The sequence below is a fragment of the Chiloscyllium plagiosum genome, chromosome 16 (genome assembly GCF_004010195.1).
Source record: "Chiloscyllium plagiosum isolate BGI_BamShark_2017 chromosome 16, ASM401019v2, whole genome shotgun sequence".
Classification (NCBI taxonomy): Eukaryota; Metazoa; Chordata; class Chondrichthyes; order Orectolobiformes; family Hemiscylliidae; genus Chiloscyllium; species Chiloscyllium plagiosum.
The window spans coordinates 29,223,800-29,237,008 of record NC_057725.1 but is presented as its reverse complement, the minus strand read 5'-3'; the positions used below and the strand labels follow the sequence as shown (position 1 = coordinate 29,237,008).

Here is a 13,209-nt window from a genome sequence, read left to right as displayed (position 1 = left end):
AATACTTGTGTTGCATTGGAAAGTCACTTGAATGCAGTAAACAGTTATTGTGTGCTATAATTTGGGAACAATTTCTGAAGCATCTGTTTTGTAAAAATAGTTTCAATTCATTAAATAACAATAAACAGTAGAACCTCCAATGCTGCACCTAACACATATCTAATTACAATATTTGGATTAAAAAGAACATTAAGCTTAATTATTTGAAGGGTTTTAATATGAGAAGATAGTGAGAAACTCCAGTTTCCATTAGCAAACAGGCCAGTGAGCAGAGCACAAAAGATAATTGAGAAAGGACGAGCAGTGAGATGTTATAATTTGGAATACACTGCCTGAAGGAAGGTGATTCAATAGAAGCCTTCAAAAGGAGTTTAAATATACTGTTGAACAGAAGTTATTTGTGGAGTAATGGGACAAGAGTCAAGATGGTGGAATTAGTGGATAGTTCTTTCAATGAACCAGTATAATCATTGGGGCTGGGTGACCTCCTCATGTGCTATATGGTTATTTGAACACATCTCATTGCACAAGAGCAGAGAAGATGCAAAAGAAGGACTGGTACAGGACGTTTATTTGGGTAATTTCACTTGACTTTGTGGGAATGACTGAATTGCCATTCACAACCAGATTTAATATGTTTCTGCTGTGGTTCTGTTCGCTGAGCTGGAAGTTTTTGTTGCAAACGTTTCGTCCCCTGTCTAGGTGACATCCTCAGTGCTTGGGAGCCTCCTGTGAAGCGCTTCTGTGGTGTTTCCTCCGGCATTTATAGTGGCCTCTCCCTGCGGCAGGGACAGGCCACTATAAATGCCGGAAGAAACACCACAGAAGCGCTTCACAGAAGGCTCCCAAGCACTGAGGATGTCACCGAGACAGGGGACGAAACGTTTGCAACAAAAACTTACAGCTCGGCGAACAGAACCACAGCAAAATTGTGAACTCTTGTCCACTTTCTGTTTCGTTGCATGCTGTGATACTTCTAAGCACTGTCTAGCCAACTCCCCAGCTCTATTGAATTATTCTGTAAAATTTGACACATAGTCTGAATGTGTAGTCTCTGAATTCTGACTGACTAACTTCTCCTTAATCAATTTTAATGGTCCTCTCACTTCATGCCCACGATTTAATTCAAATGGACTGAATTTGGTCGATTCATTTGGTGCATCTCTGATCGCAAAAAGTACATCCGGGATTCCCTTATCCCAATCATCTTGATAGTCTGACTATCAGCTCTCAACATGGTCGCAGATGACAAGCAACATGAATTTGACTGGGACAACACTACCATTATAGGGCAAGCGAAACAAAGAACAGCCAGGGAATTCCTAGAAGCTTGGCACTCATCCACAAACTCCATCAACAAACACATAGACCTGGACCCAATATACTGGCCACTACAGCGGACAGCTGAACTGACAACCAGAAGCGGCAAGGACAGGCCACTATAAATGCCGGAGGAAACACCACAGAAGCGCTTCACAGGAGGCTCCCAAGCACTGAGGATGTCACGTAGACAGGGGACAAAACGTTTGCAACAAAAACTTCCAGCTCGGCGAACAGAACCACAGCAGCGAGCACCCGAGCTACAAATCTTCTCTCAAACTTTAATATGTTTCTCCATTTAAAAGACAGTTATATACTGGAAGCTATTCTTTGTAATTGGGTGAAGCATGCAGCTCTAGATTCAGGGAGTAGCACTTTGCTTTGTGTTGAAACATGAGTGTAAGAGTGTGTTGTGTTGTGTTGTATCCCAGGATCAAGCAGTGAAGGATAAAGCCCTTCAGAGTATGGCGGCAATGTCTTCTGCACAGATTGTATCAGCAACAACCATCCAGCATAAACTGGGCCTACCAGGTATTGCCCGCCCATCCTTTCAAGCAGCACCTGGGGTAAGTCAATTAGTTTTAAAGCAAGGCAGTACCTCCAATGGAGTCTGTCTCATACTACTCTTTATTGTTGAGGGGGGGGGAGAGGCGGTGCTTAAAAGATTAAGTTATGAGCATAGGTTGTTTGAACTTGGTTTTCTAAAGGTGCTATGTAAATGTCAGTTGTATTCCCACGGAGTTGATGGGTTAACTGATCGAAGTGTTTAAAATGTGAGATTTGATTGAGTAGGCAAAGAGGAACTATGTTGTTTGGTAAGGAATATAGGAAAAAAAGATGCCATTTTCAAATTGGAGCCAGCTTGTTGAGTGAAATCAGGAAGCAAGTTTTTTTCTTAGAAAGGCCAGTGGAAATCCTGAACTCTTTACCCCAAAAAACTAGAGATTGTAGACATAAATTGATACTTTTGAGACCAAGGTGGAAAGTTATTGTTAAAGATATCAAGAGTTTAAAGTCAGAGTCATACAGCATGGCAACAGACCCTTCAGTCCAACTAGTCCACACCAACCATGTTCCCAAATTAAATTAACCCCACTTGCCAGCGTTTGGCCCATATCCCTCCAAACCTTTCTTAGTCCCATATTCATCCAAATGTCTTTTAACTGTTGTAACTGTACCTGTATCCATCACTTCCTCTGGCAGTTCATTCCACACAACTGTGTTTAAAAACACAGTTGCTCCTCATGTCCTTTTTACATTTTTCTCCTCTCATCTTAAAAAATGTATCCCCTAGTTTTGAACTCCCCCATCCTGGGGAAAGACCCTTGTTATTCACCTTATCTCTGCCCCTCATGATTTTATAAATCTTTATAAAGTTGCCCATCAGCCTCCTACATGCCAGTGGAAAAGGTCCTAGTCTTTCCAGTCTATTTTTAATAACTCAGAACCTCCATTTCTGGCAACATCCTAGTCATTGATTTCTAAACCTTCTCCAATTTAATGATATTCTTCCTGTAGTTGAGGGTGGAATTGAGGAGGAGATCAGATGTTATCTAAAAATTACAGTACAGATTCAAGGGACTGGATGGCCTCCCACCTCCTCACGTTCCTAAAAGAAATAGATTAGATTCCCTACAGTGCGGAAACAGGCCCTTTGACACTACAAGTCCACACCGACCCTCCAAAGAGTAGCCCACCCAGACCCATTCCCCACTAATGCACCTATCACTATGGGTAATTTAGTATGGCCAATTCACCTGACCTGCACATCTTTAGACTTGGGAGGAAACCAGAGCACCCGGAGGAAACCCACACAGACACGGGGAGAATGTGCAAACTCCACACAGACAGTCGCCCAAGGCTGGAATCAAACTTGGGTCCCTGGCGCTGCGAGGCAGCAGTGCTAACCACTGAGCCACCAAGCCACCCTATGCTCCTGTTTGCTCCTTGTTTCCATTTGTCTCTGTGCTCACGCCTCACCTCTACACCTGTGTTCTTCCAAGAGTGTGTGCATGAAAGTCCTACTGATGCAGGAAAGCAACAGGGAAAGTGACAGGAGGGAAAGTAAAACAATTGAGGGAAAATGGAGAGGGAAAGAGGCCAGAAATGCCAAAAGAACCCCCCCCCCCCAAATTGGCTTGAGCAAGCTCCAAGTGAAGGTGTACTAGCAAGACCTTAAGTGTGGGCAGGCTGGGTGGTCTCCAACACCTCTCTCTCCCTGTAATCGCTGGTTGCATTAGTGATGTCTGAACCATTTTAAAACTGGCCAGCCTGTGTAAAGGCAAAGTATCTGGTCTGTGTAGTGTCCTCAACCACTCTTTCAAAGGGCCAGGGCAATGGACCAAATGGCCTCTTCTTGTGCTGCAGGTTTTCACGACTCTGTGGAGGCAGCATCCAAAAACTTAGTGATTCTCTGTTGGCATCCAACTCTGCCGTGTTCTGTGATTTATTTCATTATGTTTTAATATTAAAATATTGTTTTCATGTTGAGTGTTATATGTTTCTTTAACATGTTTTATGCTTTCTTTAGTTCTGGCACAGTGTGATACCAACAGGACAACCAGGATCCTCACAGGAGTAAGTAAATAGTGCAAGTTCGACCAAGACTTATTTGAGTTGCAAGTATATTCCCATCTGAGTCCCACTATCGTCCTTGTTGTCCCCTGTCTAATGTAGTGGGATGTCATATCGTGGTTTATTCATTCAAGGTTTTTCAAGCACCACCCACTTCAGAAACTTATAAATAAAGCATCCTGCTCTTAAACTGTCATCACCAGAATCGCAACCTTCCCAGATTCTATAAGTGTGAGCTTTACACCACTGTACAAAGCTAGAAATTGCCTCTCAACATTTGCTTTGCTGTTTTTTAAACTACTTCACTAGTTTCCAAACCCCTCTCCCCCACTCCTCCAACCCCAACCTCTTCCCAGGTACCACCCTCCAACTTGGCAACACCCTAACACCCTCTTAATCTATCCTACCTATCCGCTTCACCCCCCTCATGACACCGACCTGTCACAATCACCCCTCAGCTGCCTTCCCAGCAACCTTCCCCCAACCCCATCCTCACCCTACTATTTATCTCTCAGCTCCACCCCCCACACATTCCTGATGAAGAGCTTATGCCTGAAATGTCTCCTGCTCCTCGGATACTGCATGACCCACTGTGCTTTTCCAGTGACACGATTTTTGTCTCTCAAAGAGTGATCCAGTTAGTTTTGTTTGCGCTGCTGTTTTACCCACCGTCCTGTAAATATTACCTTTTCAAATATTTACCCAATTTCCTTTTGAAAGTTGCATTAGATCTGCTTTTAGCAGAGCTTTAGATAATGCATTCAAGATTATCACAATCACTGTTTTAAACAATTCTGAACGTGCAAATTTGGATATATTTTAAAATTGCTAAGTTTGGCATGGGATTTTATGTATAGATGTCACTTTATTAGGTTGCATTCTCATCTAATGTGAATTAGATGCCAATTCTAGAAGCTAGAACCTGTAACCAAAGCTGACCCTGCTATTGTTGTACTGAGGAAATACTGCTCTGTTGGAAATGCTGTCTTTCTGATGAGTGATGTTAAACAGGGCCAAGTCTGCCCCTGCTGGTAGCAGTAAGTAAACTCATGTCACTATTTCAAATCAGACCCCTGATATGGAGATTAGATTAGATTACATTACAGTGTGGAAACAGGCCCTTCGGCCCAACAAGTTGCCGGTGTTGGACTGGGGTGTACAAAGTTAAAAATCACACAACACCAGGTTATAGTCCAACTGGTTTAACTGGAAGCACTAGTTTTCGGAGTGCTGCTCCTTCAGGTGGTTGTGTTATCTGATGAAGGAGCAGCACTCTGAAAGCTAGTGCTTCCAGTTAAACCTGTTGGACTCATACCTGGTGTTGTGTGATTTTTAACTTCAATTAGAGCAGGAGAGTGCTTCCTAGTATCCTGACCAAAATAGCTCCCTGAGCCAACATTACTATTTGTACGCGCTTTCTGTGTGCAAATCAGCCCATGAAATTCAAATGGCAATTCGACAAGTAAGAATAGGAACATCCTTTTGCGTATCCAATGCCAATGTATGCAATGTCTGATCATATTTCTAGTGTTGGGTGCTAAGAACCACATTAGATTCATTTCAATCCTGGGATAGATCTTGTTTGAATCTATGCACTGCATACTAGCTCATTGAAATTTAGAGTGCAGAGTTATTTGTTTATATTAGGTTTGTTGTGACAATTGACATACAGTAATGTTTACTTCATCTTCATCTTGCCCCAGTGTGAAGCCCTTTGCTCAGCAGCCGTATGCAGGCCAACCAGCAGTTACAACATCCATTTCAGGTAAGAAGCACTTTAATCTTCAAAGCTCTTGCGTCCATATTCCTCTTAATCTCTCTTTCTCCTGTCCCACCCTTTTTGCTCTTGCTGCCTTTTGCTCACTCTTCCTCTCTAAACCCCTCATGAGATTTCTGAATACCTGCTTGAGACCCAGCTCATCTGTGATATGCTCTCTGATCATTGTTGCTTCAAAGGTGCAATGGTTTGTTGATTATCCAAAATAGTTCTTGCTTCTAAATTTTTAATATTATTGAAAACTTGGGTTTCCTGGAAAAAATAGATGGGTTGGCTACTGCATTCTTGAATTGCTTGATAGAGTTTGATGCAACTAAGTGACCACTTGGAACAACTAAAAGATAATTATTTCGCAGAGCCACTGCTAATAGAGTGTAACAAATAGCTTTCTATGCTGTATGATTCTATAGTCTCATGTTATGGTTATATGTTCCAAGGACAGATTTTTGTTGTATCTTGTGTATACAGGTTACGAATCCACACCTGCCCCAACTCCCTCAGTACCAGCATGGCAAGGCCGATCTATTGGAACTTCCAAACTTAGACTTGTGGAATTCTCGGCCTTTCTTGAACAGCAGAGGGACCCAGACTCAGTAAGTCACTTAAAGACTATTTGAGTATATCATCTTTCCAGAAACCCCTCTTTCCTTTTCATCTGAAGGTTATGATGCTGCAACCTGCACATCCAACACTGCAACTTGTATATCTTGAGTATAGCAACCTGAAGCATCACGAATTTTTGACTTGTGATTCCCTCAGTTTTTCTCCACAAACATGCTGGTTTTAAAAGTAGTGATGTTTTTTTGTAGGAGGTTTAATGAGCCTCCACCAAATAGTCCCATCCATGCCTCCCAAAGGTTCTCAGAGCCATTGTTTTCAGTGGCCTAATATCTCTGTTGAAAGAGCAGGAAGGAGAACTTGGCAGTGCTGTGTTAAATATCAGGGTTATTGTCGACTAACTTCCTACATTATTCTCAAACCTAATTCAGTCTTGAAGTTGTTTTAAAACAGTAAGTCCAAAATGCTGATCAATGATTATGATAGGATGCACGTATATTACTTAATTTGGTAATGGTTTTGGAATCTGTGGCATGGCTTCCAATTATTTTTCATCTTCTGTTTCCTTTGTTGTTTTGGTAGGCCATTTCTAAGGACAGCTAAGAATCACCCCCATTAGTATGGGCCTGCAGTCACATGTCAGAGCCAGAATGAATAAAGATGGCACCTTCCCTTCCATAAATTCACATTGTTGACCAGGTTGGGTTTGTCTAGCATTCCGACAGCTTATGGTCACTTTCTTCAATTTCCTAGATTTTATTTATGCTGGGTTAGTTTGGAATTTAAACTGGCACAATAGGATTTGAACTCTCATTATTTGGATTATTTGCCCAAGCCTGTGAACTACCCTCCAACCTTCTAGTTTGCAAGCCGATAGGGTTAGGGTTGGATTGACTCTTTTAAAAGTATTAACTTTGTAACTTTTTTATTTCATAATAGTACAACAAACACCTCTTTGTACATATTGGACAGACCAACCATTCCTACAGCGACCCTTTGCTTGAATCTGTGGATATTCGCCAAATTTACGATAAGTTCCCAGAGAAGAAAGGTGGCCTTAAAGAACTATATGGGAAAGGACCCCATAATGCTTTTTTCCTTGTGAAATTCTGGGTAAGTGTGAGAAGTGCTGAGGGAGTACTATCTTTCAGGTGAGACATTGAACCAAGTCTCCATCTGTACTTCAGGTGGATGTAAAGGGAGATGATGAGGGTGAAAAAAGAGTATGCCAACACTGTTAGGTCAAGAAGAGTGAGAGTGCGCACAAATACAAGCACGGGGGCAGTTTGTGTCACGTGGCCTGTTTCAGTGCTGTGAATTCATTCACTACAATCAGGAAAATAACGTTGTGGTTTTGAAGTACATACTTTCGGATGTTCAGGATGTGAAAAGCACAACGTAAATGCAAATGTGTTCTTTCATTCCTAGTTTACTGCTGCAATGCCCAGCTACAGTCTTTTAGATGTTGGAGTACCTTCTCACTAATGTTGGTTCCTTCTGGAATTCTAATCATATAGGTGAAACTTTATCCATAAAGCATAGCACTAAGCTGGTCAGCTAAAGTTTTATTAACTACAAGAATTTTGTCTCAGTCGGATTTCACCCTGACCTGAAGACATGAAGTTTCTTTCAACAAGATTTAAAAATATATACCGGCACACTGACAATGACAACATCAAAATATTTATTCATAAAGTTTAGGATGTTTATCGGATATTGTCAGCCATCTGGTGTTGGTAAAGCTCTAACTAAGTTATATACCTGCTGCTGGATCTTACAATTAATTATCTCCACCCAAATTTGTGAAGCGCTCCATATTTATTTTTAGGGGGTTAGCTCGGTTGGCTGGATGGTTGGTTTGTGATGCATGCTGACAGCAACAGTCTGAGTACAGTTCCCATACTGGCTGAAGTTACCATGGAGGATTCTCATTCTCAATCTCTCCCCTCATCTGAGGAGTGGTGGCCCTTAGATTAATCACTGTCAGTTGTCTCTCTATAATGAGAGAGCCAGCCCTGTGGTCTGGTAGGACATTGGCGACTTCACCTTTAGTGTGACAGTACAGTTTGAGCTACAGATATCTCCGTTACAGAATCTTCACTTGGATGTATTTCTGGAGGTTTCATCTCATGTCCGCACCACTTCCATCATCCAAACTGGGAGCTGTTTCCATTGATCACCCAACTACCCATCCATGCAGCACATTGTCTTCCTGTGACCAGTCGGCAATCAAATGGATCACTTGCTGTCTAATTGAGTGGTTCTTCATTCAGAGTCTCCTTAGAGCAGCAACAGTTAACACATTTATTAGAGATGTTCAGTGTGGTGAAACTGTTTCATAGAATAGGCATGGAGAAACATTTTACAGTAGTGGAACAGTTAGCTAACCAGAGCACAAAGATTAAATAATTGACCAGAGAATGAGTGGTGAGATGAAACTTTGTCTCATGTGGCTTATTGTTCTAATCTAAATGCGGTATCTGAAATGGTAGTGGAAACTGATTTAGTGTAACCTTTGGAAAGGAATTTGATGAATATTCAGGGAAAGATTTACAAGGGTTATGGGGAGAAGTTCTGGGGAGTGGTTCTAATTGGATTGTTCTTTCAAAGAGCTGGCATAGACAAATGGGCTGAATAGCCTCCAGCACTGTAATTTTGCCATCTCTATAAAACTCTTTGAAAGAACATGGGGAAAAAAATCCCCTGCAATGTTTGTATGCCCACAGCAATCCTGTTTGGCAATCCCTAACTGTGACTGCAACAGGAATGTTTTACTTTAGGCCTTCCAGGAATTTTAGATTTTTCTAAGCTCCTGAGTCCTGTTCCTTCCTAACTGCAAAGAGCTCCATCTAGTGGCCTCTTCAATAGCTTGCAAAATCAGGCGCTGTGAGGCAGCAGTGCTAACCACTGTGCCACCGTGCCGCCCACATTTGAGCCCAGTGACCAAGAGAAAACCTCATGGCCCTACTGACTGACTTATTTGATTGACTTTCTGTTTGGTGTTTGCTCGGTTTGAAGCTCTGGCATGCTTTCTTAGCAAGATTTTTGCTTTTTTTAAAAAAAAACCAGTGTCACCAAGTTAATATCTAGTAGATAATCATAAAATCTTAGCACTGAAGGAGCTCATTTGGTCTGTTGTGGCTTTGCCATGTCTTTGAACAGTCTCTCCAATTAGATGCACCACCTCTTCCTCCTCTCCCCGCAGCCTGACAAATATTTACTTTTCAAATTCAAAGTTCTTCTACTTACACAAGTGACTATTAAGTCATCATACTCCACAAACAGTAAAGTTGATGAGAGCTATAGAGCAGGATTGTTGGCTTTGCAAAGATAAATTCCCAACAACTAAAGGTTTCAACAACAGATTGAACAGGGAACACGACAGGCCGGCTTCCCAAGAGGTGACAGATGTAGGTTAGCAACTTTACAGGTGAGTTTTTGCATATGGTGCATTGGTTTATGCTCTGGGAGGTAGATATATCATGTCATATTTTATTGACTATTGTCCTTCTTAAGAAAAATGCATTTTGGTGATGATATACTAGTTATGTAGAAGTCAAATGGAAGAGCATAGTATAGGAAATATGAGATAAAGGCATTGTTTGGTATGTTATATTTTGTACACAGCGTACTAATTAATGTTCAGTTGCAAATTATGCTTGCATAAGATAACTCATGGAATCAAGAATTGCTGTTTCTTCTTTATCTATCAACTCTTAATTGATACCATGAGTACATATGTACTGTTTGCAATAATGCATGACAAAAATGCAATTTTGTGCAATCTATTGTAGCATAATTGCTTTTAAGGGAAGCTAAATGCACTTGAGAGAAAGAAATGGAAAGATATATTAATGTCGTTAAAGGAAGTAGAATAGGAGGAAAATCTTGTCGGACTGATGACTGCTTCTGTGCTGGGCATTCTATTCGTGGTGGAAGTGGAAATTTTAAATGAGGATTTCGAAAAGAAGGCATTGAAGGATTTTGTTAGTTTTGGTATACAAACGGATGATGGGTAAGCAGGGTGTGGTCAACAGAGTTTTGGATAAGTTAAAGTTTCTTTTGAGACTACATGGATTCAGCAGTTACAAGGTGTAAGGTCCAGGTTGAATTGTGGAACGTTTTAAAAATAAAACCAATTATTGTGTTTAGTTAATTGCTCCAAGGTTTAACTCACCAATTCCATTAACCCAAGTGAATTCTGATAATATTTATGCACAAATCATTCTTGTCCTACAAATTTGGAAAAAACATTTCCTACAGCATCATAAAGCCAGCAGCTGTTTGTTGAATATATGAGTGGACGATTATAGTGTCTGGTAAAACTTCTTCCCTGATCAAAAAGCAATAATTTTGCTGACGTTTGAAGAATTATTTTACAAGGTCTGCTGTTCAGCTCATGATTTTTCTGGTTAATCTATTTGATATTTACTGACACGGGAAGTTACAGTTAACTCATCATCTAATCAAGCTGGAGACCATGTGAGTTGCATTTAACTATACATGAGCCATATAAAATGTACATGGGGTGTTTTTGCATGGGTGCCCACAACACACAAAAAACGTTGTGAAATACAACAATATTTCCATTGTTGTTGTTGTTTCAGAATAGATCTTTAGACCAATAGCAGCTGGGAAAAAGGGGTATTTATGCTGAAAACAGTTGATATCAGTTCTGATGAATACTCACTGAACTCAAAACGTTTAACTCTGCTTTCTCCCTACGGCAAGACCTGTTGGTTTCGTCAGCAATTCCTCTTTTGTTTATATTCCATCTGCCTTGGCTCTAAGCGCCTTTGTCAACCAAACTGTTCTATCAGATTTTGAGTTTCCATCTAATAGTTTTTGAGAGAGCTTTCCTATTTCTTGCATGAATAAAAGTTTCCAAAGTTCTCTCTGGAATGACTTGGCACTGAATTTAAATAAAGTTGCCTTCACTTTTTCCCTACCACTAGGGACAACGTTCTCCCTACCCTTTCAAATTATTCTGAAACCCTGAAAATGTTCAATCAAATTACCCAAAACTTCCGAAAAGCCAACTTTGTGCAATCTCTCCTCAAAATCTTTTCTTTTTGCTCCTGTGTAGAATCTTTCAATGTCTTGTTGAGTACTGTTAGAATTTATTACAGAAGAAATCGAGAAAATACTAGGGCAAGTTAGTTGATGCATAGAAAAGGTGTACGAGAGAGGTTTCATGGAGTATCTTTTTCACTTGATACTTCAGATGTGTAGTTAGCCACACATTTATTAACCATCCCTAAACGTGGTGGTGATTAGCTGTATTTTTAAGCTGCTGCAGTCCTTGGTATGTAGGGACAGCCACAATGCTGTTAGGAAGGAAGTTTCAGGGTTTTGACCTAATGACACCGAAGGAATGGGGAGATGGTTCCAAGTCAGGATGATGTGTGGCTTAGAAATGGTGTGGGTGATCTACTATCCTTATTTATCCAGGTGATAGAGCTTTTAAGTGTGGAAGCTGCTGTTGAAGGAGCATTAGTGAGTTTCTGTCATGTACCTTGTAAGTGGTATGCACTGTTGTCACTGTACACTTGATGGTAGAGGGAGAGAATGTTGAAGTTGGTAGATAGGGTGGCAATAAATTTGGTTCCTTTGACCTGAAAGGTGTCAGTCATCTTGAGTGTTGTTGTAGCTGCACTTATCCAGACAAGTGGAGAGTATTCCATTACAGTATTGACTTGTGCCTTGTAGATGGTGAACAAGTATTGGGGAAATATGAGGTGAGTTACGCACCACAGAATTCCTAGCCTGTGTGACCTGCTCTGTAGCCATAAGAGGAGACAGGTGGAGCCATTTGTGTGGGGATTTCCAAAACTTAGGGTCTGGGCAACCGGAAATTCACAGCTTCCAATGGTGGGGTTGTAGGAAGTGGAGATTCGGACAATTTCCGGGTTTAGACATCTGATGTGAGACTTGAACTCATGACATTTTTACTGAAAGGCATAGGTACCACCCACTGAAGAATTAATGTCAGAGGACTGTTGGCTTTCATGGAATGGTTTTGACCATGAAGAACAAATACCTTGATTCCAGGAAAACAAGAGGAAGAATTGGAAAAATAGGAACTTGTATTTGTAGGGTGGAAAAAAAAATAATCTGGTACACTGCATAATGATTTTGTTTAGACTGGCTTGGATTTCGAAAAGGCCTTGGTGTTTGAATTTCATTATTCAGTTTGGCAAACTCTTAGTGTTATTCCAGGATTTCCATCAGGCAGCTTTTCGTTTACGCTGCTCCCTTCCTCATACCATGTGTTATCCTGTAACTAGTGTCAATTCTGTATTTCTTCAGAATGGTCAGTATTAATAATTTGTTTGTAAAATATTCAGTACATTACTTGTGAAAACTGAACCAGGTTCAACAGCATTATTGTTCGCTGTTGTAGGCAGTAGGGATGTATGGTATGTGACAGCCTTCCAAAAGTAATTGTACCACAGCTGATAGCAATTATGGTCAAAAATTTAAGACGCTGGCAATCTGACCTCTCTCACTCTGGCTTGCTCGCTGTCCTTCCCTCTCCCTCCCTCCCTCTGATTACGATTTCAATTGGACAGAATAGCCAAGTGACATGAAAGCAAACATGTAAAATTGTTTTTGTGTGCCCTGGGCATTTACAAAAATAATGTGTTAATATTAGCAATTAGCTAATGTACAAATTGTTGCCTCAAACCTAAGTTCTCCAAGGATAGTGTACATCTTGTGTTGATCTTACACAAGCTGTCAATGCAGAAGCATCACAAATTGTTACAGGTGCAGATTAGCTTCAGAAAAAGTTAGTAATCTTTTACAGTTAGTAAGCACTTGCACTAAATCATGTCAGAGATTTGAGATCGTGACCGAGGCTTTTGAATGTAATCGTGGGGGGATCAGAGGTCAACCAAGATTCCTCTCCGATCAGTTGAATATGAAAAGATCCCACAGAGCTGTTTGGAATAAAAAGCAGCTCTCCCCGAACATCCTTC

At 40.8% G+C, this 13,209-nt stretch overlaps 1 protein-coding gene across 5 annotated transcripts in view; it reads left to right on the top strand.

The window, feature by feature from the left end:
- LOC122557727 (transcriptional enhancer factor TEF-1) overlaps positions 1-13,209 on the top strand; it is a 237,728-nt gene that overhangs the window by 209,946 nt on the left and 14,573 nt on the right. For all 5 annotated transcript variants that reach the window (XM_043705648.1, XM_043705647.1, XM_043705650.1 and 2 more), the window contains 5 exons: positions 1,752-1,886; positions 3,851-3,897; positions 5,598-5,659; positions 6,140-6,264; positions 7,169-7,342. In XM_043705648.1, the coding sequence (XP_043561583.1) occupies positions 1,752-1,886; positions 3,851-3,897; positions 5,598-5,659; positions 6,140-6,264; positions 7,169-7,342 (543 nt within the window). The remainder of the gene's footprint in view (positions 1-1,751; positions 1,887-3,850; positions 3,898-5,597; positions 5,660-6,139; positions 6,265-7,168; positions 7,343-13,209) is intronic.